Consider the following 27,728-nt stretch of genomic DNA (forward strand, 5'->3'; position numbering starts at 1 on the left):
GAGTGCTCGTCCCGATGCCAGCCACCGTCATACCGTCTGTAACCCTCCTACCCCTCACCGTATGTGTCACCTGCACGGGAAAATGCCTCTCACCTCTCCTGTGCAGTTCGAACCTTCTGAGAGACGCACGTCACCGACACACGTCACCGACACACGATGTTCACGTTGCACTTTTATTGAGTTGTGCTCACAGTTTGCCTGACTGGGTTCAGATGGTCCTGATCCCACCAGTCAGCTATCACCAGTGCTCGGTGGGGGTGGGGCCTCGGGAGCAGAGAGCCCCCACCCTCAGCCGGTACACCCTCCTCTGGACCACAACATCCACCCCCAGGACCCCGAGACCACCGCACCCAGCCCCAGCCATCACCATCAGTACCACACCCTGCAGCAGTCAGACCCACTGCTGGACACTGAGCCTCTCTCAAGGGGTGCCCGGGGCACGCACACGCACACACAGAGCCCAGGGCACGCACACACAGAGCCCAGGGCACGCACATGCACAGCCCGGGGCACGCACACGCAGAGCCCAGGGCATGCACACGCAGAGCCCGGGGCATGCACATGCACACGCAGAGCCCAGGGCACGCACATGCACAGCCCGGGGCACGCACACACAGAGCCCAGGGCATGCACACGCACACGCAGAGCCCGGGACACGCACATGCAGAGCCGGGGGCACGCACACACAGAGCCCGGGGCATGCACATGCACACGCAGAGCCCGGGGCATGCACATGCACACGCAGAGCCCAGGGCACGCACACGCAGAGCCCGGGTCCCCAGGGATGAGGGTGGGCAGGGTGTTTATGCTGACTCCAGGATTGGGATCTGGTGAGGGAGGGGCCCAATGAGGGTGGGAGGTGTGTTGGAGACAGGTTGGGGCAGTGGGTGCTTTGGATGAGGGGGAGGCAGGGTGCTGTCTGAGTGGCTACTCCAGTGCTGGGGGCTCCACCCCGGATCCGAGCTTCAGGGAGACCGGATTTTCCGAGTTCTGGGGGAGGCTCCGTTCTCAGATTTGATTAAACCGTTCTCATGGTGACCTGGTGGGAGGGAGGGGGGGAGCTGTTACTGAGAGCTATAAACATAGCCGACACCCACACTCCTTGCACTGACACCCCACCCCCCCCACTGACCCCCCCCTCACCCCCACTCCTTGCACTGACCCCCCCATCCCGCCACTGACGCCCCCCTCACCACCCACACCCCCCCCCACCACTGATGCCCCCAGCTCAGCCCCACACCGTGAGCCTGGAAACCCAACTCTTAACTGACCGACCCCACTCCCCCACCACCCCTCCCTCGAGACCCGACATCCCACAAATATCCCACCCCATCTCCCCACCCCACCCCCTCCCCCCGCATTCCCAACACGACCTATCCCGCCCCCCCACAGACCTGGCTCCCTGCTCCACCCACCCCCACCGTCTCCACCCACAGACCTGGCACCCTGCTCCCCCCCCACCATCTCCCCCCTACACACCTGGCTCCCTGCTCCCCACCCACACCCCTCCCGCCACAGGGCTGGTTCCCCGCTCCCCCCACCCTCATCTCCCCCCCACAGACCTGGCTCCCTGCGCTGGCTCCTCGCCCTGGTCCCTGCTGCACCGACCACCTTCCTGCGTGCTGCCTGCTCCAGCTGACACTCCCTCCAGCGGCGCAGCTGGAAGTTGATGAACCGCCACATCATCCAGGCCTGGGGTAGGCAGAGGGCCAGCAGAACACCGAGCCTGGGGTGGTGGGGGAGAACACAACAGTCCGTGGGAACAGAGAACACAGCCGGTCCGTGGGGGGAGAGAACACACCTGGTCCGTGGGGGGGACAGAGAACACAGCCGGTCCGTGGGGGCGGGGGAAGGTGGGTGGCGCAGAGAACACACCCAGTCCGAGGGGAGGGCAGAGAACAAACCTGGTCCGTGGGGGGGAAAGAGAACACAGCCGGTCCGTGGGGAGGGGAGAGAACACACCAGGTCTGTGGGGAGGGCAGAGAACACGGCTCACAGCATCTTCAATGACCTTTGGACATACACTTAGTCCCTCTGTTCAACACTCCCTCTGCCTTACTGCTCCTGGTGTGTGTCCTAGCCTCATTAGTACTCCTAAAATGTATCTCTTCACATTTATCAGGATTAAACTCTATCTGCCACTTCTCAGCCCATTTCAACAACACATTGCTATCATCCTGTAACCCCAGGCTGTTACAAGTCCATGGTTCCTTGAAAGTGGCGTCACAGGTAGAGTAATGAAGAAGGCTTTTAGCATGCTGGCCTTCATCAGTCAGGGGATTGAGTATCGAAGTTGGGAGGTTATACTGCAGTTGTACAAGATGCTGGTGAGGCCGCATTTGGAATATTGTGTTCAGTTTTGGTCGCCCTGCTGTAGGAAAGATGCCATTAAGCTGAAAGAGTGCAGAGGAGATGTAAAACATGGAACAGTGCAGCACAGGAACACACTCCTCGGCCCACAACGTTGTGCCAAACTAATTAAACTAATCCCTTCTGCCTGCACATTGTACATATGCCTCCATTCTCTGCATGTTCATGAACATCTCCAAGAGCCCCTTAAATGTATTTTACAAGGATGTTGCCGGGACTTGTGAGACTGACTTATGGAGAGGCTGAGCAGTTTGGGACTTTGTTGATTGGAGTGTAGGAAATGGAGCAGTGACCTTATCGAGATGTGCAAAGTCACGAGGGGCATAGATTGGGTGAATGCACAGTCGTTTTCCCAGGGTTGGAGAATCAAGAACTAGAAGCCATAGGTTTAGGTTGAGAGGGTTAGGGTTAACAGGAACCCGAGGGGCAATATTTTCACCCAGAGGATGGTACATAAATCGAATGAGCTGCCAGAGGAAGTGGTTGAGGCAGGTACATTTTCAGATTTACCAGTCTGCCAGTGATAATTCTGGATCCCTCTTTGCCCCACTGATCTTCTTTAAGCACCTCCCTACACTTCCTACACACACAAGAGCATGTGGCTGGTACTTACCGGATGGGAAGGGTGTTGAAGATTCCCTTTTCCACATGGAAAGTCTGATGATGAACACGGGAAAGGCCAAACCCCACGACGAGCACAGCCAGGGTGAGGGTGACAAGGCGGGTCAGTACAAACACCACTGCCCACACGTTAAACCTGTTCAAAGGCAGCAAACCCAGTCAGCAAAGCTTCCAGTCCATCCACAGCCGGTCTGCAGTGCGAGTGCCTCACAGGCAAACCCCCTCCCCTGCCTACCAGAGGGTCAGTGTGGTGGTGGGGGATGGGGGGGGGGGGGGGCGGTGGGTATCTGTGCTGGTGGAGCAGCACAGGGGGAGACCTACCGCGCTGGGGGTCAGCCGGGGGGGGGGAGGGGGGGGGGGGTGGGTAGCGTACCCACAGCTGATATCTACTGGTCTTGCTTTCCACATTCTGCACACCAAGTACCCCGGGCTTGAGAAGGGCAACGTGCCCCCACCTCCCCCACAACAACCGCCCCGTCCCCACCGCCGACACCCCCCCATGACAACCGCCCCGTCCGCCCCGCAAACATCCCCCCCACGACAACTGCCCCATCCCCCCCAACACCCCACCCTCCAATGACATCGCCCCCTATGGTTTAAGCAGCAGGTCCCAGCTGCACATGGCTGGTGAGCCAGGACCCTCACAGCATGGGTGGTCCCTCAGGGTGGACCCTCACGGGGTGGGTGGCCCCAGGGTGGCCCTTCACAGGGTGGGTGGCCCCTTACAGGGTGCCACCCACCCCTGTCCGACAGCCCCTGCCCCATACTCACAGCCTCTGGTTGTTCTCATTGGTGAAGTACAATAACCGGGCCCAGTGAAACACCAGCTCCGACACACTCTGCAGCACCAGGAGCACTAGGCCCAACCGCGTCAAGCTGCACACAACAAACACCAGTCAATACAACTGCCTGTCTGTATCCACAACCGCCTGGCCCCTGGGTCTGTGTCAGCTGGCGTTGTGCACAGTTCACCCTCCTCAGGAACTTTCCACTCTCCTTAACGTGTGCCAACATCCCTCTTCAAACCAAGCAAGCCTCAACTGAACTATCACCCCCTCCTCAACCCAATTCCTTTACAAAGCCCCTGGTTTAAACTCACAAATTAGTGCTGACGTTGCCCAGAATTACAAAATAAATCCAGCTATCAACTGTTCTGCCTGTCCTTCACCTCAACTCTTCACCAGATCTACCAACAACCATCCTGTGGGGTGTCACCCCTCAAGCTGAGAGTTTGCCCCAAGCTGCACACTTACTTGAGTAGATAAGCCCCTGCGATGTGTAGGAGGTACAAACCGATGTACAGTAGCTGCCGTGGGATCTCCTCCTGTCAAGCACAAAATACAGTATGTCACCAATGAGAACAGCCCCCATACACCTAACCCCCCCACACAAATATCTCGAAACATAACAGCGTCCACTGCCCACTAAACATTCCCACGGCAGAACCACACAAGGCTCAGTGAAAGGATCCTCACTGTCCGAGAAGGTAGTGGTGGTCACCTTCCTGAACCACTGCAGTCCATGTGGGGAAGGTGCCTCCACAGTGCTGTTAGGGAGGGAGCTCCAGGATTTAGGCCCAGCAACGATGAAGGAACGGCAATCTATCTCCAAGTCAGGACAGTGTGTGACCTGGAGGGGAACCTTCTGGTGGTGGTGTTCCTCTGCACCAGTTGTCCTGCACTCTTGTCCTTCTGGGTGGTAGAGGTGGTGGGTTTAGGAGGGGTTGTCAGAGTATCCCAGGTGAGTAACCGTAGCTGGTACACACTGCAGTCCCTGAGCACTGGGGGGGCGAGAGAGCGTTTCAGGTGCTTAATGGGCTACTGACTGAGGGGCTTGCTTTGTCCTAGATGATGCCAAAGCTGGCCTCACCCAGGCATCATAGATAGAACAAGGAAGGAAGTTCTACTGAGGGAACATGAGCAGCAAGGGACTAAATTAAAAAGCAGCACTGAAAAGAATCTCTGGAGTTACTTGAGCCACGTGCAAATTGGCACAGGGTCAATAAGATAACGCGTGGTTCAAAGATTGGTGTGGGAGAAGTGGGACATTGGCACCAGTGCTAGGGAAGGAGGGAGCTGTTCCAATGGGATGGGCTCCACGTGAATCATGCTGGGACTAGAGTCCTGGTGAATCGCTTAACTAGGGCTCTAGATGGGGGGTGGGTTCTACAGATTGGAAAAGTATGGATAAAGTAAAAGGGAAGGAGAGTGCAGGAGGCGTATGGTGTGTTGGTCTTCATCAGTCGGGGTATTGAGTTCAAGAGCCGCGAGGTAATGTTGCAACTCTATAGAACTCTGGTTAGACCACACTTGGAGTATTGTGTTCAGTTCTGGTCGCCTCATTATAGGAAGGATGTGGAAGCTTTAAAGAGGGTGCAGAGGAGATTTATCAGGATGCTGCCTGGATTGGAGAGCATGTCTTATGAGGATAGATTGAGCGAGCTAGGGCTTTTCTCTTTGGAGAGGAGGAGGACGGGAGGTGACGATAGAGGTGTACAAGATAATAAGAGGCATTGCTCGAGTGGACAGTCAGAGACTTTTTCCCAGGGCGAAAATGGCTAACAAGAGGGGACATAATTTTAAGGTGATTGGGGGAAGGTATAAGGGGTAAGTTTTTTACACCAAGAGTGGTGGGTGCGTGGAACGCACTGCTGGCAGAGGTTGTGGGGGCAGATACATTAGGGACATTTAAGAAACTGAGATAGACACATTAATGATAGAAAAATAGGGGGCTGTGTGGGAGGGAAGGGTTAGATGGATCTTAGGGAAGGATAAAATGTCAGCACAACATTATGGGCCGAAGGGCCTGTACTGTGCTGTAATGTTCTATGTTTTGGGAGAGGTTACTAAATACTAAAGTCTCCAGAATAAAGAATAAAACAGAAAGTTTAGAAAGGGATAAGAATTTAACTTCAGGCAACATGGAAACAAATTTGAGAAGAAGGCTGGTGAATACAGGAATGAAGGTGTGATATTTGAATGCACACAGTATATAAAATAAGATGAGCTCAAAGCGCAGTTAAAAATTGGAAATTACGATGTTGTGGGCATCACAGAGTCGTGGTTGAAGGAAGATCACAGCTGGGAGCTAAATATCCAAGGATACACATCCTATCGAAAAGACAGGTAGGTGGGCAGAGGGGTGGGGTGGCTCTGTTGGTAAAAGATGAAATCAAATCCTTAGCAGGAAGTGACATAGGATCAGAAGACGTAGAATCCTTGTGGGTAGAGTTAAGAAACTGCAAAGGTAAGAAGACCCTGATGGGAGTTATATACAGGCCTCCAAATAGCAGCCAGGATGTGGGGTACAAATTACAACAGGGGATCGAAAAGGCATTAAAAAGGGCAATGTTACGGTGGGATTTCAATATGCAGGTAGACTGGGAAAATCAGGTTGATACTAGATTTCAAGAGAAGGGATTTGTAGAATGCCTACGAGATGGCTTTTTAGAGCAGCTTGTGGTTGAGCCCTCTAGGGAAAAGGCAATTCTGGACTTGGCATTGTGCAATGAACCAGATTTGATTAGGGAGCTTAAGGAAAAGGAACCCAAGGAGGCAGTGATCATAATCTGATAGAATTCACCCTGCGGTTTGAGAGGCAGAAGCTGTGGATGTATCGGTGTTACAGCTGAGTAAAGGTAACTGCAGAGGCATGAGAGAGGAGCTGGCCAAAGCTGATTGGAAAGGGACCCCGGCAGGGATGATGGTAGAGCAGCGATGGCGGGAGTTTCTGGGAGTAATTTGGAAGACACAGGATCAGATCATCCCAAAGCAGCAGCAGCGTTCTAAAGGGAGGATGAGGCAATTGTGGCTGACAAGGGAAGTCAGCATAAAAGCAAAAGAGAGGGCATATAAATATTGCAAACACCAGCAGGACGCTGAAAGATTGGGAAGCTTTTAAAAACCAACAGAAGGCAACTAAAAAAGCAATAAGGGGAGGAAAGATGAAATATGAAGGTAAGCTAGCCAATAATATAAAAGGTTACCAAAATATATAAAGAGTAAAAGAGAGGAAAGAGCGGACATCGGACCGCTGGAAAAGTGGTAATGGAGAACAAAGAAATGGTGGATGAACTGAATAAGTATGTTGCATAAGTCTTTTCTGTGGAAGACACCAGCAACGTGCCAGAAATTCAAGAGAGTCATGGGGCAGAAGTGAGTGTAGTCGCTATTATTAAGGAGAAGGTGCTTGGGAAGCTGAAGGTCTGGTCTCCTCATTATAGGAAGGACGTGGAAGCTTTAGAAAGGGCGCAGAGGAAATTTACCAGGATGCTGCCTGGATTGGAGAGCACGTCTTATGAGGATAGGTTGAGCGAGCTAGGGCTTTTCTCTTTGGAGAGGAGGAGGATGAAAACTGATGCAAAAGACTTATTCAGTTTGTCTGCCATTTCTTTGTTCCCCATTACTTCCTCTCCAGCGTCATTTTCCAGCGGTCCAATGTCCACTCTTCCCTCTCTTTAACTCTTTATATATCTGAAAAAAACTTTTGGTATTCACTTGATAGAGGTGTACAAGATGGTAAGAGGCACAGATCGAGTGGACAGTCAGAGACCTTTTAACTAGGGCGAAAATGGCTAACACGAGGGGGCGTAATTTTAAGGTGAATGGATGAAGGCATAAGGGGGATGTCAGGGGTAAATTTTTTTTTACACAGAGAGCGGTGGGTGCGTGGGACGCACTGCTGGCAGAGGTTGTGGGGGCAGATACATTAGGGACATTTAAGAGACTCTGAGATAGACACATGAATGATAGAAAAATGGAGGGCTATGTGGGAGGGAAGGGTTAGATATATAATAGAGCAGGATGAAATGTTGGCACAACACCGTGGACTGAAGGGCCTGTACTGTGCTGTAATGTTCTATGTTCTAAGGTGGATAAGTCACCTGGACTGAATGGACTACACCCCAGGGTTCTGACAGAGGTAGCTGAAGAGATTGTGGAAGCATTGGCCGTGATCTTTCAAGAATCACTAGAGTCAGGAGTGGTTCCGGAGGACTGGAAAATCGCAAATGTCACTCCACTCTTCAACAAGGCAGGGAGGCAAAAGACAGGAGATTATAGGCCAGTTAGTCTGACTTCAGTGGTCGATAAGATTTTAGAGTCCATTATTAAAGATGAGGTTTCGGGGTACTTGGAAGCAATGATAAAATAGGCTGAAGTCAGCATGGTTTCCTTCAGGGGAGATCTTGCCTGACAAAATCTGTTGGAATTCTTTGAGGAAGTAACAAGCAGGATAGACAAAGGAGAGTCAGTGGATGTTGTTTACTTGGATTTTCAGAAGGCCTTGACAAGGTGCCGCATATAAGAGATCAGATATCTTTATTAGTCACGTGTACATCAAAACACATAGTGAAATGCATCTTTTGCGTAGAATGTTCTGGGGGCAGCCTGCAAGTGTCGCCACGCTTCTGGCGCCAACATAGCATGCCCACAATGTCCTAACCCATACATCTTTGGAACGTGGGAGGAAACTGGAGCACCCAGAGGAAACCCACGAAGACACGGGGAGAACGTACAAACTCCTTACACACAGTGGCAGGAATTGAAGCTGGGTTGCTGGGGCTGTGATAGTGTTACGCTAACCGCTACACTACCAGAGCCCATGGTATTACAGGAAAGGTACCAGCATGGATAGAAGATTGGCTGACTGGCAGAAGGCAAAGGGTGAGAATAAAGGGGGCCTTTTCTGGTTGGCTGCTGGTGACTAGTGGTGTTCCACAGTGATTGGTGTTGGGTTGGCTACTCTTCATGTTATATGTTAATGATCTGGATGATGGAATTGAGGGCTTTGTGGCCAAGTTTGTGGATGATACAAAGATATATGAAGGGGCAGGTAGTGTTGAGGAAGCAGGGAGTCTGCAGAAGGACTTGGACAGGTTGGGAGAATGGGCAAAGAAGTGGCAGGTGGAATGCAGTGTAGGGAAGTGTAGGGTCATGCAGTTTGGTAGAAGGAATAAAGGTGTAGACTATTTTCTGAGTGGGAGAGAATTCAGAAATCGGAGGTGCAAAGGGACTTGGGAGTCCTAGTGCAGGATTCCCTGAAGATTAACTTGCAGGTTGAGTTAGTAGTAAGGAAGGCAAATGCAACGTTAGCATTCATTTCGAGAGGACTAGAATATAAAAGCAAGGATGTAATGCTGAGGCTTTAGAAGGTATTGGTTAGACCATATTTGGAGTATTGAGAGTGGTTTTAGCCCCATATCTAAGGAAGGATGTGCTGGCATTGGAGAGGGTCCAGAGGAGGTTTACAAGAATGATCCTGGGAATGAAAGGGTTAACATATGAGTGCATTTGATGGCTCTAAGCCTGTACTTGCTGGAGTTTAAAAGGATGAGGGGGGATCTAACTGAAACCTACCGAATACTGAAAGGCCTGGATAGGGTGGATGTGGAGAGGATGTTTCCAGTAGTGGGAGAGTCTAGAACCAGAGGGCACAGCCTCAGAATAAAAAGGATGCCCCTTTAGAACTGAGATGAGAAGGAATTTCTTTAGCCAGTGGCTGGTGAATCATTGCCACAGGCCAAGTGACTGGGTGATAGATTCTTGATTATTAAGGGCATCAAAAGTTACGGGGAGAAGGCAGGAGAATGGGGTTGAGAGGGAAAAATAAATCAGACATGATCGAATGGCGGAGCAGACTCGATGGGCCGAATGGTCCAATTCTGCTCCTATGTCTTATGGTCTTAAATGGAGAGTGCTCCATCACACTCATGACTTGGCCTTATAGATGGGGGAAAGGTCTTGGGGTGTCAGAAGGTGAGTCACTGACCACAGGATCCCCAGCCTCTGGCATGTCTTGTAGTCAGGGTATTTATGGTCAAGTTGTGTCTCTGGTCAGTGGCGACCAGCGGGATGTTGATGTTGGGGGACTCAGCAATGATGCCACTGAACATCACCAGGAGGTTGTCACATTCTCTTTTGTTGGAGATGGTCACTGCCTGGCAAGTTTGTGGCATGAATGTTACTTGCCACTTATCAGTCCATGCCTGAATGTTGTGCAGGGTGTGCTGCACACAGGCATAGAACACAGAACAGGGCAGCACAGATACAGGCCCTTTGGCCCACCATGTCTGCACTGACCATGATGCCAATTTAATCTGCACCTCTGTATGCTACTGGTCTGTATTCCTCATCCCCTGCCTGTTCATACACTGTCTAAATGCCTCTTGAACCTTGCTATCGTACCTGCCTCCACCACCTACCCTGGCACCCACCACTCTGTGTAAAAAAAACCTTGCTTCGCACATCTCCTTTAAACCTTCCCCCTCTCGGCTTTGTGCTATGTCCTCTAGTATTTGACATTTCCACCCTTGGAAAAAGATGATCTATCTACCCTGTCTATGCTTCTCATAATTTTAAAAACCTCTATCAGGTCTCCCCTCAGCCTCTGCCGCCCCAGAGAAAACAATCCAACTTTTTCCAACCTTTCCTCATAGCTAATACCCTCTAATCCAGGCAAATCCCTGGTAAACTCAACAACCACACCCTTCTTCTGTGCAAGGCCTGTCTCCAACCATTGGGGAGTTTCCCCTTTGATGCCCACTGACTCAGGGCTCCGGGATGCACACTCGGTCAAATGCTGCTCACCTCTGGAGTTCAGCTCCATGTTTGACCCAGGCAAGATGCAACTGGGCAGGTTACTGGAGAGCTTGTGCTGTTGGATAACAACTTCTAATGATTGAGAGTAGACCCGTTTCTATTTTAGGAGCCTCACTCCCTTTTGCACTTACTAAATTGAGTAAACATATGATTAACCCAATAGTTAAACATACAATACGAACATGGTTTCAATTCCGTAAATTCTTTGAATTGAATAAATTTAATTTATCAAGCCCGATTCAATCTGATTTTTTCTTTCAACCATCCAGAATCAACTTAGCTTTTTCTTTATGGAAAATGAAGGGAATAACATGTTTTTGTGATCTATTCATTGATAACTTTTTTATCTTTTGAACAGTTGTCTAATAAATACTTACAGATTAGAAATTTTTTAAAAGTTACTATGCCTTCTTTTCCGACTCCATATAAAATTGAAATTACAGAAAAAATTTTAGGCTTTAATCCCTATCAGAAGGGCTTGATAGCAATAATTATTGAATCTAAAGATCTAATTATGAAAATACGTCCAGAGACACTTGATAAAATTAAGAACGAATGGGAAAGAGAACTCCAGATACTTTTACCCACAGAGACATGGAAGAAAATTCTTCATTTGGTTAATACATCTTCAATGTGTGCCAGACACTCTTTGATACAATTTAAGGTGGTTCACAGGACCCATATGTCGAAGGACAAGTTAGCCTGTTTTTATCACCATATAAATCCTACATGTGACAGATGTAATTCGGAGGTGGCTTCCCTGACACACATGTTTTGGTCCTGTCCTCTTTTGGAAAAATATTGGAAGGACATTTTTAACAATATTTCAACTGTATTGAATATTGATTTACAACCTCACCCAATCACTGCAATTTTTGGGTCACCAATGATGGAATCTGGCCACCATTCTGCTGCTGCTTGTCGTATGATCGCCTTTGTTACATCAATGGTCAAGTGATCCATTTTATTTGAATGGAAGGATCCAATACCTCCCACCACTTTTCAATGGTTTTCTCAAACTATATCATGTTTAAACTTAGAAAAAATTAGAAGTGGCACTTGATCCTTCGCTTAAATTTGAGTAAGTTTGGAGTCCATTTATTCAATATTTTCATATGATATAGATCCCTTTTCAATAATCTTTGAATTTAGAGGAGTGGGGTTGAGGACAGGATAATGCTCTTTGTTCATCGAGAAATATCAGTCCAGTTTTTTTTCTTTTGAAATTTTTTTTAGTTTGTTTCGTTTTATTACTTACAATTTTTTTTCGATTTGGGTTTTTTTATATAATAAATATTTTTCTTTTCTCCTTTTTATTTGTTTTTGTAATATATTCATTTACCAAAAAACCACGGGGCCTAGAATATTTTTTTTATTCTTTATGACTATATATGTCATGATTGTCCACCCGATATCTTTGTATTACGTGTATAATTACTGATGTTATATGTATTAATCTGTATTAATCTGAAAATTAATAAAAAGATTGGAAAAGAAAGAAGGGAGTGGACCTGATTGGGTAGTAAATTGGCCAGGTTGGATTTGTCCTGCTTTCCGTGCACAGCACATACTCCCCATTGTCAGGTCAATGCCAGTGTTGTACAGAAACAGTCTGTCTGGAGGCACAGCTAGTTCTGGATCAGACGTGTCCAGATCTACAGCCGAGATGTTGTCTGATCCCGTGGCCTTTGCTCTCAGCCAGTCCCTGATATCACAGGGAGGGAAGGCAAATGACAAAGAATGTCCCCTGTGGTGGGAAACTCACCTTGCGCACTCTCTGGAAGTAGAGCTCTGGCAGCATGTGGACCCAGTAGGAGATTTGGCACAGATAGAAGAACTTCATCTGGAAGCTGCCGAGGCAGAGAAGTTACAGTCAGTATTTACAGGACCCCAACACCTGCCCCCCCACCCCCCCCACACCACCCCTTCCCCCTCACCCCCCACACCTCCCCTTCCCCTTACACCCACCCCTCACCCCTCCCCTTCCCCCTTACACCCACCCCCACACCTCCCCCTCAACCCCCACACCTCCCCTCCCCCTTACACCCACCCCCACACCCCCCACACCGCTTCCCCCTCACCCCCACACCACTGTCCCCCTCACCCCCCTTCCCCTTACACCCAGCCCCACACCTCCCCTCACCCCTCCCCTTCCCCCTTACACCCACCCCCACACCTCCCCCTCAACCCCCACACCTCCCCTCCCCCTTACACCCACCCCCACACCCCCCTCACCGCTTCCCCCTCACCCCCCACACCACTGTCCCCCTCACCCCCACCTCCCCTTCCCCATCACCCACCCCTACACCTCCCCCCTCACCCCCACACCTCCCCATCACCCTCCACCACCTCCCCTTCCCCCCTTACACCTACCCCCACACCTCCCCCTCACCCCACACCTCCCCTTCCCCCTCACCCCACACCTCCCCTTCCCCCTCACCCCCACACCTCCCCTTCCCCCCTTACACCCACCCCCACACCTCCCCCTCACCCCACACCTCCCCTTCCCCCTCACCCCCACACCTCCCCTTCCCCCTTACACCCACCCCCACACCTCCCCCTCACCCCCACACCTCCCCTTCCCCCTCACCCCACACCTCCCCTTCCCCCTCACCCCCACACCTCCCCTTCCCCCCTTACACCCACCCCCACACCTCCCCCTCACCCCACACCTCCCCTTCCCCCTCACCCCCACACCTCCCCTTCCCCCTTACACCCACCCCCACACCTCCCCCTCACCCCCACACCTCCCCTTCCCCCTCACCCCCACACCTCCCCTTCCCCCTTACACCCACCCCCACACCTCCCCCTCACCCCCACACCTCCCCTTCCCCCTCACCCCCACACCTCCCCTTCCCCCTTACACCCACCCCCACACCTCCCCCTCACCCCACACCTCCCCTTCCCCCTCACCCCCACACCTCCCCTTCCCCCTTACACCCACCCCCACACCTCCCCCTCACCCCCACACCTCCCCTTCCCCCTCACCCCCACACCTCCCCTTCCCCCTTACACCCACCCCCACACCCACCCATCCTCCCACACCTCCCCTTCCCATTCCATCCTCCCACACCACCCCACTTACACCCCCCACACCTCCCTCCTCACCCCCACCCCTTCCCCATCACCCCTCCATAACTCCTCTCCCCCTTCCACACCCCCACATCTCCCCTTCCCCCTCAGCCCCCACACCTCCATGTGAAACACTCCCCCGCTCCCCATGCCCAACACAATGTCTCCCACAGTCACTAGAATAGCAGAAGTGCTGCAGGCGATGGGCCCTGGGTTCCCAAACCAGTCTCCCAAGCACAGGGGCACCCACCACCCCTGGAGCACCCACCACCCCTGGGCACCCACAACCCTGGGGCACCCAACACCCCCAGGGCACATGCGACCCCACCTTGCCCAGTGCTCTCCACCTCCCCCCCACACACTCTCTCTCTCTCTCTCTCTCACACACACACACACACACACACACACACACACACACACACACACACACACACACACACACAGTCCCCACAGTTTTACCTCTTCCCCCACACCCAGTCCCCACAGTCACCCCCACACTGTGCCACCCCAGACCTTGGCCCTCCAACACATGAAGTTGGTGTGAGGATTGTCCTCTCAGTCCCTCTTCCCCCCACACCCAGTGCCCCCCACAGTCCCCCCACACCCAGTGCCCCCCACAGTCCCCACACACCCAGTGCCCCCCTGTCTCCCCACACCCTCCCCACACCGACCCCAGTGCCCCCCACAGTCCATCCCCACACCCAGTGCCCCCCCACAGTCCCCCCACACCCAGTGCCCCCCCACAGTCCATCCCCACACCCAGTGCACCCCCACAGCGTGCCCCCCACAGTCCTCCCATACCCAATGCCCCCAGTCCATCCCCACACCCAGTGCCCCCCACAGTCCATCCCCACACCCAGTGCACCCCCACAGCGTGCCCCCCACAGTCCTCCCATACCCAGTGCCCCCAGTCCATCCCCATACCCAGTGCCCCCCCCACAGTCTTCCCACACCATCCCCAGTGCCCCCCCACAGTCCATCCCCCACACCCAGTGCCCCCCCACAGCCCAACCACACACCCAGCACCCCCCCCCACTTACGAGAGGTTGGTGTGAGGATAGCCCTCCCACAGACTGGATGGGGAACTCACGTAGCCCTCCTGCAAAGAGACACAGTTAGAAACGACATGGAGCGGGGGCAGGGGGCGGGGGCTCAGGTGCAGTGGGTCAGTGGTTGGGGGTGGGGTCTGCGGTTTGCGGGGTGGGGGCTGTGGTGCAGTGGGTGGGGCAAGGGAAGATCGGTGGGGGGAGCAGTTCTGCAAGGAGAGGGTTGGGGAGATGGGAGGGGGAGGGGAAGTGACGGAGTAGACACTGGAGTAAATGGGGGTGGGCAGGGACTGGGGAGAAAGGGGTAGGGGTGTCTCAGTGTGCTGGGGTGAAGCTCGGGAGCTGGGGAAAGAGGCCATAGTGGGAGGGGCAACTGCAGGGTGAAGGGTGAAAGGTTGTGGTGGCTGGAGATTGTGGAGGGAGGTGGGGGGATCCAGTGAGAAAGATTCGGGGGTGGGGGGGGTGGGCGGCTCTGAGGAGCTCTGAAGAGAGGTGGAAACCCCACCACGTGGCTTACTCACACTGACAATGATGTAGAGGCCCCAGGCACTGGAGCTGAGGTGGAGAACCACCAGCTGCCCAGACTCATTCACCTTGCTGTGTTTGACTTTCGATAGGTGCAGCCTCTTGTTTAGTTTCTGAAACAAAAATATCAAACCGGTTACCTGCCATGGGTCGAACTCTTCCCCCACCCCTCCACCTCCTCCCACCTCCCCGTCCCCACAGACAGGCTGAGCCACACACAGCCACTTGTGAGATCATCACTTTCCAATCCCTCTTTTCCCAAGATTCCAACAATCTATTGATCCCAACCGTGAACCAGGTACCACAGCCTCTGGGAGAGAGATACAGAAGGCTCATCACCCTGTGAGTGAGTTCATTTCTCACCACCACCTGGAACCGTCCTCTCCACCCAAGGCTGGCTCTACCATCACCATCTCCAGCTGGACTCTGCTCCCAACATTCACCCTGTCAGCCACCCAGAATCTTGCTCTGACTGAGATGGTCTCTCCTTCTGAAGCTCAGAGAATGTAGACCTATTCTGTTCCAGCAGTCACAGCAAAGCCTTCTCACCTCCATCGAAGTCTTCACGGACAATTCCATTATCACTGCCTCCCCCTTCAATTTATAGGCTATTGCTATTGTCAGCAAGGCCACCCATCCCCAACTGCCCCGGAGAAGGTGGAGGTGAGTGGCCTCCTTGAACCACTGCAGTGCCTCTTGTGAAGGTGCTCCCACAGTGCTATTGGGGAGGGAGCTCCAGGGTTTAGACCCAGTGATGATGAAGGACTAGTGATATGTTTCCAAGTCAGGATGGTGTGCGACCAGGAGGGGAGCAGGAGGTGGTGGCGTCCCTCTGTAGTCACTGCCCTTGTCTTTCGTGATAGTGGAGGTCATTGGTTTGGGAATGCTGTTAGGTTAGCCTGGGCAAGTAACTGCAGTACATTCTGTAGATGGTACATGCACTGCAGCCAATGTAGGTCGGTAGTGGAGGAAGGAAGCGTTTAGGGTGGTGCATGGACTGTTTCGTCCCGGATGGTGTCGAGCTTCATGAGAGTTGTTGGTGCCACACTCACCCAGGCAGAAGCAGAGTGTTCCAGCACACTCCTGACTTGTGCCTTGTAGATGGTGGGAAGGCTTTGGGCTGTCAGGAGGTGAGTCATTCACCACAGGATCCCTAGCCTCTGACCTCTCTTGTAGTCACAGTACAGTATCTATATGGCTGGTGCAGCTGAGTTTCTGGTCAGTGGTGACTCCCAGGATGTTGATGGTGGGAACTCAACAGAATGTCAAGGGTAGATGGTCAGACTCTCTCCTGTTGAGACGGCCCTCGCCTGGCACTTTGTGGAGTCAATGTTCCTCATCACTTACCAACCCATGCCTGAATGTTGTCTAGGTCTTGCTGCATGCAGGCATGGGCTGCTTCATTTGCTGAGGAGTTGCAAATGGAATTGAACATTGTGCAATCATCAGCGAACATCCCCACTTCTGACCTTATGATGGAAGGAAGGTCATTGATGAAGCAGCTGAAGATGGTTGGGCCTAGGACACTGCCCTGAGGAACTCCTGCAGTGATGTCCTGGGGCTGGGATGATTGACCTCCAACAACCACAACCATCTTCCTTTTGAAATAGTGGAGGACTACAGGTCTAGAGTAAACGAGGAGATCAAAGAAATTAGTATTAGTATAAAATTATTATTGAAGAGATTAATGGGACTGAAAGGTGATAAATCCCTAGGACCCAATGACCTGGATCCTTGGGTTTTGATGGATGTGGCTACAGAAATAATGGATGCACTGGCTGTCATCTTCCAAAATTCCATAGATCCTAAAAGGCGTCCCACAGACCGGAAGGTAGCAGATGATACAGCATTGTTTAAAGGGGGAAGAGGGAGACAAGGAACTGTAGACTGGTTAGCCTGACATCAGTGGGAGGGAAGAAGTTAGAATACGATGGAGGAAGTGAAACAGGGCATTTGGAGAATATGAGGATTGGGCAGAGCCAAAATGGAATTACAAAAGGGAAACTGTGTTTGACACGTCCGTTGGTTTGCAGCTCGAAAAGCAAAGGTGGTTCTGATGTGGTGTACTTGGAGCTTCAGAAGGCCTTTCACTGGCAGCCACATAGGAGACTAAACAGAATTATCATGCATGATATGAGAAGTAATATTCCAGCATGGATTGAGGACAGAAAGCAAGGGTGGAGGTAAGTGGGTGATTACCTGCTCAGAGGCTGTGTCTAGTCTGCAGAGGTTGTTGTTGGGATCTCAACTATTCTTTATCAATATCAATGATTTAGATGTGGGGATTAAGTTCACTGATGAAATGAAACTGGGTGTAAGGAGAATGCAGGATCTCTGGATCAGGAGATATGGACAGACGAAGTGAATGGACAAGAACATGACACATAAAAATATAACACTGAAACACCTGACGTTAATGTTCGGATTATGGTGAGGGATCGGGTTAAGTTTGAGGAACAGCCTGCAAAAGGATATAGATAAACTTGCAGACAACATGAAAATTGGTGGAGTTGTAGATAGTGAAAAAAGTTGTCTAAGGATACAGTGGGACAGGGATCAGCTGGAAAGTTGGGCACAGTAGTGGCAGATGGACTTTAATCCAGACAAGTGTGACATAATGCACATGGGGAAGTCAAGTTCTGGTAGGATATACAGATTAAGTGGCAAGACCTTCGGAGTGTTGATATACAGAGAGTGCAAGTCCATAGCCTTCCTGAAATTGGCCACACAGGTGGATAGGGTACTGAGGAAGGCATTTAGTATGCTTGTCTGCACAGGCCAAGGCACTGAGTACAAGAGTTGGGACGTCATGTTGCGGCCGTACAAAACTTTGATTAGACCGGACTTGGGAGTATTGTGTACGTTCTGGTCACCACACTACAGGAAGGGTGTGGCAGCAATAGAGAGAGTGCAGAAGAGAGTCACCAGGATATTGCCTGGAATGGAGGGTTGTAGTTATGAGGAGATTATGGGCAGGTATTTGAATAGGAAAAACGGAAAGAGATAGAGGCCTAATGCAGGCAAATGGAATTAGTGTAGATGGACATCACGGTTAGCATGGACAAGATGGGCTGAAGGGCCTGTTTCTGTACAGTACAGTTCTGTCATTCAATGAGATAGGTTAAGTGAGTGGCAATAAGTTAGTAGATAGAGTATAATGCAGGAAAATATGAGATTATCCAATTATAAATCTGGAAAGAAGAATAAAAATTAAATTGTTAGTAAATGGAGCAAAACTACAAAAGGTTGCCAGATATAGAGACTTGGGGATCCTAGTACATAAAACACAAACAGTTAGCATTACAGGTACAGCAAGTAATTAGGAAGGCTAATGTGATGTTGGCCTTCATTGCTAGAGGAATGAGGTATTACAATGGGGAAGATTTGATACTTCACAGGGTGATGGTGAGAATGATCTAGGTATATCAAAATTGATACCAAAAGTCCTGGCTTCATAGCATCAGGCACAGAAGGTTACTGACCTAATGTGGGTGAATCGGATAGTACAGATGGGTAGAACAATCTGTGTGGGTGTGGTGGGCTTAAGCACCCATTCCTGTGCTCCACAAATCTATTCTTTCTCAATAAAAACATCACATTTGATATATGATCTTATGTCTGAATTAGTGCTCTGTCCAACAATGTAAATACTGTGCAGAAGCCTCCAAGCCACCCCCACTGGTGTTATCTCCATCCATATTGGTTCTACCTGCTGCTCCTTGGAGCAGAGGCCATTCTTGGCCACAATCCCACCGACATTCTTTATCAGGGCCACACCCATTTCCCCTGGAACATTATTTTCAACCACTTGAAACCACATCTGTGCAATGTCATTACTTACATCGAGTGCATACTCCTGGACAACAGCATGTAAGATAATGGTAATGAAGATATAGAATGAGATGGTAACAAAATCACTGGTCCCGTAGAGATAATAAACAACATCCCCATCTGTCAGAGGAAGAGAGAAGAAACAGGACAAAAACATTTGCTCATCACTCCAAGAAAGTCTCATCTCCCTGGAACCTTGACAGACCACACCCCAACACCCCACACCCAATTCAATCTCCCTTCTCTGAAGGAAGTGACTGAAGTTATGGCAGGTTATCAGTGAAATTATATCTGGAGTACTGTGGAAGGTACAGGTTTCCTTGCTGAAGGACGGACATTAATACTTTGGAAGCAATTCAGAGAAGGTTTATTTGACTAATACCTGGAATGGGTGGGTTATCGTATGAGGAAAGGTCACACAGACTGGGATAGTATCAACTGGTGGTTCGAAGAGTGGGATGGGGACTAGATCCAAACGTATAGATGGTGCACGATCTTGAAGGGGATGTGGTGAGAATGCTTCCACAAGGGGAATCTAGAATGAGGGGGGTCACTGTTTAAGAATAAGGCGGTTAATTAAGACAGAGATACAGTGAATTTTATTTTCAATTGATGAATTTTTGAACGCCCTTCTTCAAGAGCAGTGGAAGCAGAATGTTTGAATATCTTTAAGGCAGAAGGTGATGGATTCTTGATGGTCAAAGGGGGAAGACACCACGTGGTTCGTCGGATCAGCCGGGGCCAAGCGTGTTGCGTGTTGCTCCTCCTCTGCCTCCGTGTGCTGGGACGTGTATATGTCAGCCCTGAGCTTCCACAGGGTCTCAGTTCCAGAGGTAACACCGCAAAATGTAACGCGACAATACAAGGAAGGTGAGGGGGGGAGATGAGGAAACAAAGGCCCTGCTGGGTTCTAGGGACAGGGCAGTCAACACAGAACTAGGACAAGAGTACAAAGCAGAAGTCAACGCGTGTTTGTGAAGGAGAGATTTGCCCAATGAACCCATTTTTTTAATATAAATTTTATCCAAGGAATGGAGGAAAGAGGAGTGAAATCTGGTGGGAGAGGCATTAGCTGGAAGCCTGGGACAAGGAAGCAAACTTTAACCACACAACCAAGTTGTCCAGGGGAAATGACCGAACACTTCTCCAAGCCAAGGGCAACAAGAGGCTGGAACTCAGCTCCACAACAAGAAGTTAAGTCAGCAACGGCACAGTAGTGTAGCGGTCAGCATAACGCTATTACAGCGCCAGTGACCCAGGTTCAATTCCCGCCGCTGTCTGTGAGGAGCTTGTACGTTCTCCCCGTGACTGCGTGGGTTTCCTCCAGTGTAATTGGTCGGCGCAGACTCATTGGGCTGGAAGGGCCTGTTACCGTGCTGTATAAATAAAGTTTAAAAAGTCTGAATGGCTCAATGGTCTCTGGGGAGAAGGAGATGGGCAAACAGCTTCCTCCTGATTGTACATTTCTGTAAACAGACATGCAATCATTTAATCCCCAGGAAAGGTGGAGTTTAGATATCTTTTTAGATTTCTTTGTTAGTCACATGTACATCGAAACACACAGTGAAATGCATCTTTTGCGTAGAGTGTTCTGGGGGCAGCCTCAAGTGTCGCCACGCTTCCAGCGCCAACATAGCATGCCTACAACGTCCTAACCCGTACGTCATTGGAATGTGGGAGGAAACCGGAGCACCTGGAGGAAACCCACGTAGACACGGGGAAAACGTACAAACTCCTAACAGACAGTGGCCGGAATTGAACCTGGGTCACTGGTGCTGTAATAGCGTTATGCTAACCGCTACACTACCGCGCCTGAATGATCCCTGGTCCTCAACAACTGGATACCCAAATACCACCCCAATGTCTGGTCCCACCCACCCCACCCCTCGTCCACTGGTCAGTTACGAAACCAGCCCCCGGTCAGTTACCTGCAGTGGTTGTGCTGACATTGTACTGTGGGGAAATGAACATGAACGCGGTCTTTGCTGTAACCTAGGAAAAACACCATGAAAATGTGTGAGATCAGTGAAGTAATGCACAGCAGGTCAGAGAGTAACAGAACTCTGCGCACTTCAACTGCACTGTCTGCATCTCTCATCTTGCTAAAGTCAAACCTGATCTGCATTAACTATTTTATAAATCTTCAAATTATTAATCCATTAATAAGACACAAATTTTGACCTAGAGGCAGTGAAGATGGTCTGATGAAAGTGTAGAGCAATTAATTCTGATAGAGAGCGGGTTAGATATAATTAATATAAAAATAATGCAAATTAAACGGTGCCACATTAAAGGGGGTGCAGGAGAAGGGGTGAAAGGGACACAAGTCCCTCGAAATGGATACCTTGAGGCAATTTCTAATGAGGCAATATGATCCTTGGCTTTAGGACAAAGACACAGGGAAGGGGATCAAAACCATTGGGTGAAGAGGAGACCGACCAGGATGTCACCAGGGTTTATAGAACCATAGAAACCATAGAAAAACTACAGCACAGAAAACAGGCCATTCGGCCCTTCTAGTCTGTGCCGAAACATTATTCGGCTAGTCCCATTTACCTGCCCCCAGCCCATACCCCTCCAGACCTCTCTCGTCCATGTATCTATCCAATTTACTCTTAAGAGCGAGCCCGCATTTACCACATCAGATGGCAGCCCATTCCACACTCCCACCACTCTTTGAAGAAGTTCCCTCTAATGTTCCCCCTAATCCTTTCCCCTTTTACCCTAAAGCCATGTCCTCTCGTACTGAAACCAGAAGAGTTGGAACTATCTCCTTGGACCAGAGGCAGCCCATAGGTGGTAGGAGGGGTGAAGGAAGATGGGCTGAGGGAGCCAGGTGGTGGAGAAGGAAGGGTGGAGTTGGGAAATAGAGGCAAGTGGGTGATAGGTGGATCTGGACGGAAACAAAAGGCAGATGGGGAAGGGAGACCAAAGTTGGAGACAAAGGCTGGAGGGTGATAAGTGGGAACATTAGTGGGCACCAATGCTGGACTCTGGTAAGTAAGGAAGGTGATAGAGAGAACCATCAGGGGAGGGGTGAAGGGCAGGTGGAACCAGTTGAGGGAGGGGATCTGGTGGGTAGTAGGTGGATGGAAGTAGGAAGGGGAGGGGAACAAAAATGGGAGGAGTGGAGGTGGACTGGAAGGGGTGGGGGGAAGAAGCACCAGAGATACAGTCACCTAAAATTGGAAAGCTCAGTGTTGGTGCTGTGATTGGATGCTGAGTGATGTCCCTTTGGGATCAGTGCCGGGACCCTTGTTGTTTGTAGCATACACGAAGGATGCGGATGCAGGAGGCACAATCAGCAAGTTTGCAGCTGACATGAAGATTGGTCGTGTTGTTGTCAATGTGGAGAGTAGTCTTAGACTGGAGAGATATCGATGTGTTGATGAAATGGGCTGAGAATGGCAGATGGAGATTAATCCAGTTAAATGTGTGATGACGCAGCTTGGGAGTACAAACAATGCGAGGACATAAACCATGAGTGGTAGCGTCTTAGAGAGCATTGAGGAACAGAGGGACCTTGGTGTACAAGTCCAAGGGTCATTGAACGTGGCAGCACAGGTAGATAATGTGGTTGAGAAGGTACATGGGACACTGGAGTTCACCAGTCAGCGCACTGAATACAAGAGCAAGGAGGTCATGCTCCACAGAGTTAGCACAGAAACAGGCCCTTCAGTCCATGCCGACCTGGTCTTCTGCCTGGTACCACCTACCTGCACCTGGACCATCTCTCTCCAAACCCCTCCCATCCATGTACCTATTCAAACCTCTCTTGAATGCTACAATTGAACCCGCATCCACCACCTCCGCTGGCAGCTCGTTCCACACTCGCATCACCCTCTGAGTGAAGGAGTTCCCCCTCAGATTCCCCTTAAATATTTCACCTTTCACACAAAACCAATGACCTCTAGTTCTAGTCTCACCCAACCTGAGGGGAAAAAGCCTGCATGCATTCACCCTATCTCTACCCCTCGTAATTTTGTACACCTCTATAAGATCTCCACTCATTCTCCTGCACTCCAGGGAATAAAGTTCGAACCTATTCAACCTTTCCCTATAACTCAGGTCCTCAAGTCCCAGCAATATCCTTGTAAATTTTCTCTGCACTCTTTTACCTTGCAGAGTTGGGAGTTGGACCAAGATTTTGAAGGGGACCTTTGAAAAGAGGTGAGTCTCTGTGCCTGTCTGTGTGAGTTTCACCTTCCAAGAGTCTAAACGAGGCACATTAGCAAATTGTTCCCAGTTGATTGGCTTATTAACAGCAGCAAATAAAGGCAAGGCAAGTATAAGTGGAGTGGCCATGTTGGGAGTGGGGGTATTGAGGCTTTGGTGAGAAGAGGTGATGGTAAGTTCCTTTCTGTCTTGCTTCGGTGTTTCCTTTAGTGCCAGGCCAGAGTAGTGAGGATGGTTCCAGGGTCAGTGGTGTGTTCAGCTTGTGAGATGTGGGAGTTCTGGGAGACATCCAGTCTCCCTGATAGCTACATCTGCATGAGGTGCATCCAGCTGCAGCTCTTTACAGACCCTGTTAGGGAGCTGCAGCTGGATGACCTTTGGCTCCTATGGGATAATGAGTTCATAGATATGAGCTACAAGGAGGCAGTCACTCTGAGGCTGCAGGAGGCAGGTAGCTGGGTGACTGTCAGGATGATGGAGAATAGGCAGGTAGGGCAGTGTACACTTGGACCTGTTCCCCTCAATAACAGGTCTACTGCTTTGGATACTGTTGGGGGGATGGCCTACCAGAGGAAAGCTGCAGTGACCAGATCTCTGGCACTGAGCCTGGTTGTGTGGTGCAGAAGGGAAGGAGGGAGAAGAGGAGAGTGGTAGTGATAGGGGATTCCATAGGAAGGGGGGCAGACAGGAGATTCTGTGGATGTGAAAGAGACTCCTGGATGGTATGTTGCCTCCCTGGTGCCAGGATCAGAGATGTCTTGGATTGGGCCCACAGCATTCTGAAGGGGGAGGGTGAACAGCCAGTTCATGGTACACATTGGAACCAATGACATACTACAGGTGAGAAAACAGATGAGGTCCTGAAGAGGGAATATAGGAAGCTGAAAAGTAGGACCTTGAGGGTAGTAATCTCTGGATTGCTGCCTGTGCCATGTGCCAGTGAGGGTAAGAACAGGTTGATTTGATGGATGAATGCATAGCTGAGAAATTGGGGTGGTGGTGTTTCAGTTTTGTGGATCACTGGGATCTTTTGGGGAAGGTATGACCTGTACGAAAAGTATGGGGTACACCTGAACTGGAGGACCACCTATATTCTTGTGGGAAGGTTTGCTAGATCCCTCCTGTTGGAGAGGGTATAAACTAGTTTGGTAGGGGGATGGAAACCAGACTGATAGGTCAGAGGTTGGTGCACTTAGTATACAAGTAGATGCAGAGTGTAGAAAGACTGTGATGAAGGAGAGGCAGTTGAAAGGGTAAAATTGCAGTCAGTTGGATGGGCTGAAGTGTCTGCTTTAATGCGAGAAGTATCAGGAACAAGGGTGATGAACTGAGAGCATAGGTAAGTACATGGAACTATGACGTGGTGACCATGACGGAGACTTGGCTGTCGCAAGAGCAGGAATGGCCACTGGATATTCTGGGGTTTAGATGTTTCAAAAGGGACAGGGACGGATGTAAGAGGTGGGGGAGTGGCTTTGCTGATCAGGGACAGTATCACAGCTGCTGGCAGATACATTAAGGACATTTAAGAGACTCTTGGACACATGAATGATAGAGAAATGGGGGGGTAGATAGATATTAGAGCAGGATAAAATGTTGGTACAATGTTGTGGGCCAAAGGGCCTATACTGTAAAGTTCTGTGGTTCAAGCTTATTGATACTCTTCCTGTAGGTAGGTGACCAGAACTGCACACAATATTTTAAATTCTGCCTTGCCAACATCTTAGAACATAAAAAAAATACAGCACAATTCAGGCCCTTCAGCCCACAAAGCTGTGCTGAATATGTCCCCACCCTAGAAATTTCTAGGCTTACCCTTAGCCCTCTATTTTATTCAGCTCCATGTACCTATCCAACAGTCTCTTAAAAGACCCTATCGTATCAGCCTCTACCACTGTTGCCAGCAGCCCATTCCCCGCGCTCACCACTCTGAGTAAAAAAAAAACTTACCCCTGACATCTCCTCTATACCTACTCCCCAGGACCTTAAACCTATGTCCTCTTGTGGCAACCATTTCAGCCCTGGGGAAAAGCCTCTAACTATCTACCCTATCAATACCTCTCATCATCTTGTATACCTCTATCAGGTCCCCCCTCATCCTCCGTCGCTCCAAGGAGAAAAGGCCGAGTTCCCTCAACCTGCTTTCATAAGGCATGCTCCGCATCCCAGGCAGCATCCTTGTAAATCTCCTCTGCACCCTCTCTATGGCTTCCACATCCTTCCTGTAGTGAGGTGACCAGAACTGAGCACAGTACTCCAAGTGGGGGTCTGACCAGGGACCTATATAGCTGCAACAATACCTCACTGCTCTAAAATTCAATTCCCCGATTGATGAAGGACAATAGACCATATGCCTTCTTAACCACAGAGTCAACCTGCGCAGCCGCTTTGAGCGTCCTATGGATTCAGACCCCAAGATCCCTCTGATCCTCCACACTGCCAAGAGTCCTACCATTAATACTACATTCTGCCAACATATTTGACCTACCAAAATGAACCACTTCACACTTATCTGGGTTGAACTGCATCTGCCACTTCTCAGCCCAACTTTGCATCCTATCAATGTCCCTCTGTAACCTCTGACAGCCCTCCAAACTATCCACAACACCCCCATGTCATCTGCAAACTTACTAACCCACCCCTCCACTTCCTCCTCCAGATCATTTATAAAAATCACAAAGAGTAAGGGTCCCAGTACAGATCCCTGAGGTACACCACTGGTCACTGACCTCCTCGCAGAATACGACCCTTCAACAACCACTCTTTGCCTTCTGTGGGCCAGCCAGTTCTGGATCCACACTGCAATGTCCCCTTGAATCCCATGTCTCCTCACCCTCTCCGTAAGCCTCGCATGGGGTACTTTTATCAAACTCCTTGCTGAAATCCATATACACTACATCTACTGCTCTCCCTTCATCGATGTGTTTAGTCACATCCTCAAAAAAAAAATTCAATCAGGCTCGTAAGGCAGAACCTGCCCTTGACAAAGCCATGCTGACTATTCCTTGTGCAACTTCAACATAACATCCCAACTCCTGTGCTCTGCTGATTTATGAAGGTCAAAGTGCCAAAAGCTCTCTTTACGACCCTATCTACCTGTGATGCCACTTTCAAGGAACTATGGATCTGTATTCCCAGGAACTATGGATCTGTATTCTATCGCACACCTCGGCCTGGATGCAGGTAGATGGGACTAGGCAGAAGATCAGGTTGGCGTGGGCTGACAGGCCTGTTTCTGTGCTGTAGTACTCTGACTCTTACTCTGCATTATAAATTCCCCTGTCTGTATCAAGAAGAGACTCATGCAGAAAAGGGTCATGAGGATACAGGAGATTCTGCAGATGCTGGAATCTGGAGCAACACACAAAATACTGGAGTAACTGAGCAGGTCAGGCAGCATCTATGGAGAGAAATAAACAGTTGATGTTGCTTGAGTTATACGGAGAGACTGAATAGACTGGGGCCTGCATTCACTGGAACAAAGGAGGCCGAGGGGTGACCTTGCTGAGGTTTATAAACATCAAGAGGGGTGTAGATAAGGTGGGTGGTCGCAGTCTTTTCCCCAGGGTGGCTGAGTCCAAAACCAGAGAGCACAGGTTTAAGGTGAGAGGGGAAAGACTTAAAAGGGACCTGATGGACAACTTTTTCACAGTGATGAGGATGTGGAACGAGCTGCCGGTTGAGGCGGGTGCAATTACAACACTTAAAATACACTTGGACAGGTACGTGGATTGGGAAGGTTCAGAAGGACATGGGGTAAATTCTGGCAGATGGGACTGGCTTGCATGGAAATCTTGGTTGGCATGAACCAGTTGGGCCGAAGGGCCTGTTTCTGTGTGTAAATCCAGGACACTCTGACAGTGTCCTCCTCCCCCACCCACCTCCTTCCCTCCCCCACCACCCCCACCCACATCCCCCACCCCTCACTTTACCCCACCTCTACCCCCACCCCCCCCCATTCACACCCACCTCTACCCCCACCTTCCCCACCCTCACTTTACCCCACTCCCCTCCCCCACTGGGAGACGTGGCGATCTCTCTCCCCCCCCCCCCCCCCCACAGGTCGCAGCTTCTCGGCGGGGGAGGGGGGACGGGGCGGTGGGGAGGAGCGGGGGGAGGGGGCGCGGGGGTCCGGGTCGCGGCCGAACTCTTCCCGACGGGGGAGTCGCGGCGGCGCCTCCGGTCCCGGACACGTCCCGCGGGTCCCCGCCCCGCGTCCCCCCGGTCCCTGCACCCCCGCCCCCGCCCCGGCCCAGACCCCGCGCCCCGGACAGGACTCCCCCCCCACACCCCCGGGCCTCGGGCCGGGTCCCCGCCCGCTCCCCCCCGGCCCCGCCGCCTCACCTCGAACATGAGGCCGATCAGCACCAGGATGACGGCGGCGGCCGCGATGTCCGCCCGGTTCTGGATCACGAACTCGTGGCTGAGCACCGAGTGCGCTCGGCCGCGCCGTCGGAAGGCAGCCATGGCCGAGCGCGCTCCCGCCGCC

The 27,728-nt window shown here is 50.9% G+C and overlaps 1 protein-coding gene across 2 annotated transcripts; it reads right to left on the reverse strand.

Annotated features, from left to right (window-relative positions):
• Positions 1-159: 159 nt before the first annotated feature.
• Positions 160-27,728, reverse strand: tram2 (translocation associated membrane protein 2). Of its 2 annotated transcripts, none has more exons than XM_052012726.1 (11): positions 27,584-27,728; positions 20,992-21,055; positions 19,074-19,187; positions 15,229-15,345; positions 14,702-14,760; positions 12,355-12,439; positions 4,245-4,315; positions 3,763-3,867; positions 2,984-3,127; positions 1,563-1,726; positions 160-1,039 (listed from the first exon to the last, which is right to left on the reverse strand). In XM_052012726.1, exons 2-11 carry the CDS (start codon positions 21,010-21,012, stop codon positions 966-968), a joined length of 954 nt encoding a protein of 317 aa, XP_051868686.1. In that variant the 5' UTR covers positions 21,013-21,055; positions 27,584-27,728; the 3' UTR covers positions 160-965. The 2 variants fall into 2 exon arrangements, with proteins under 2 accessions (XP_051868686.1, XP_051868685.1); XM_052012725.1 differs by having other exon boundaries at positions 19,074-19,183; positions 27,584-27,726.

Source organism: Pristis pectinata, chromosome 3 (genome assembly GCF_009764475.1).
Source record: "Pristis pectinata isolate sPriPec2 chromosome 3, sPriPec2.1.pri, whole genome shotgun sequence".
Lineage (NCBI taxonomy): Eukaryota > Metazoa > Chordata > Chondrichthyes > Rhinopristiformes > Pristidae > Pristis > Pristis pectinata.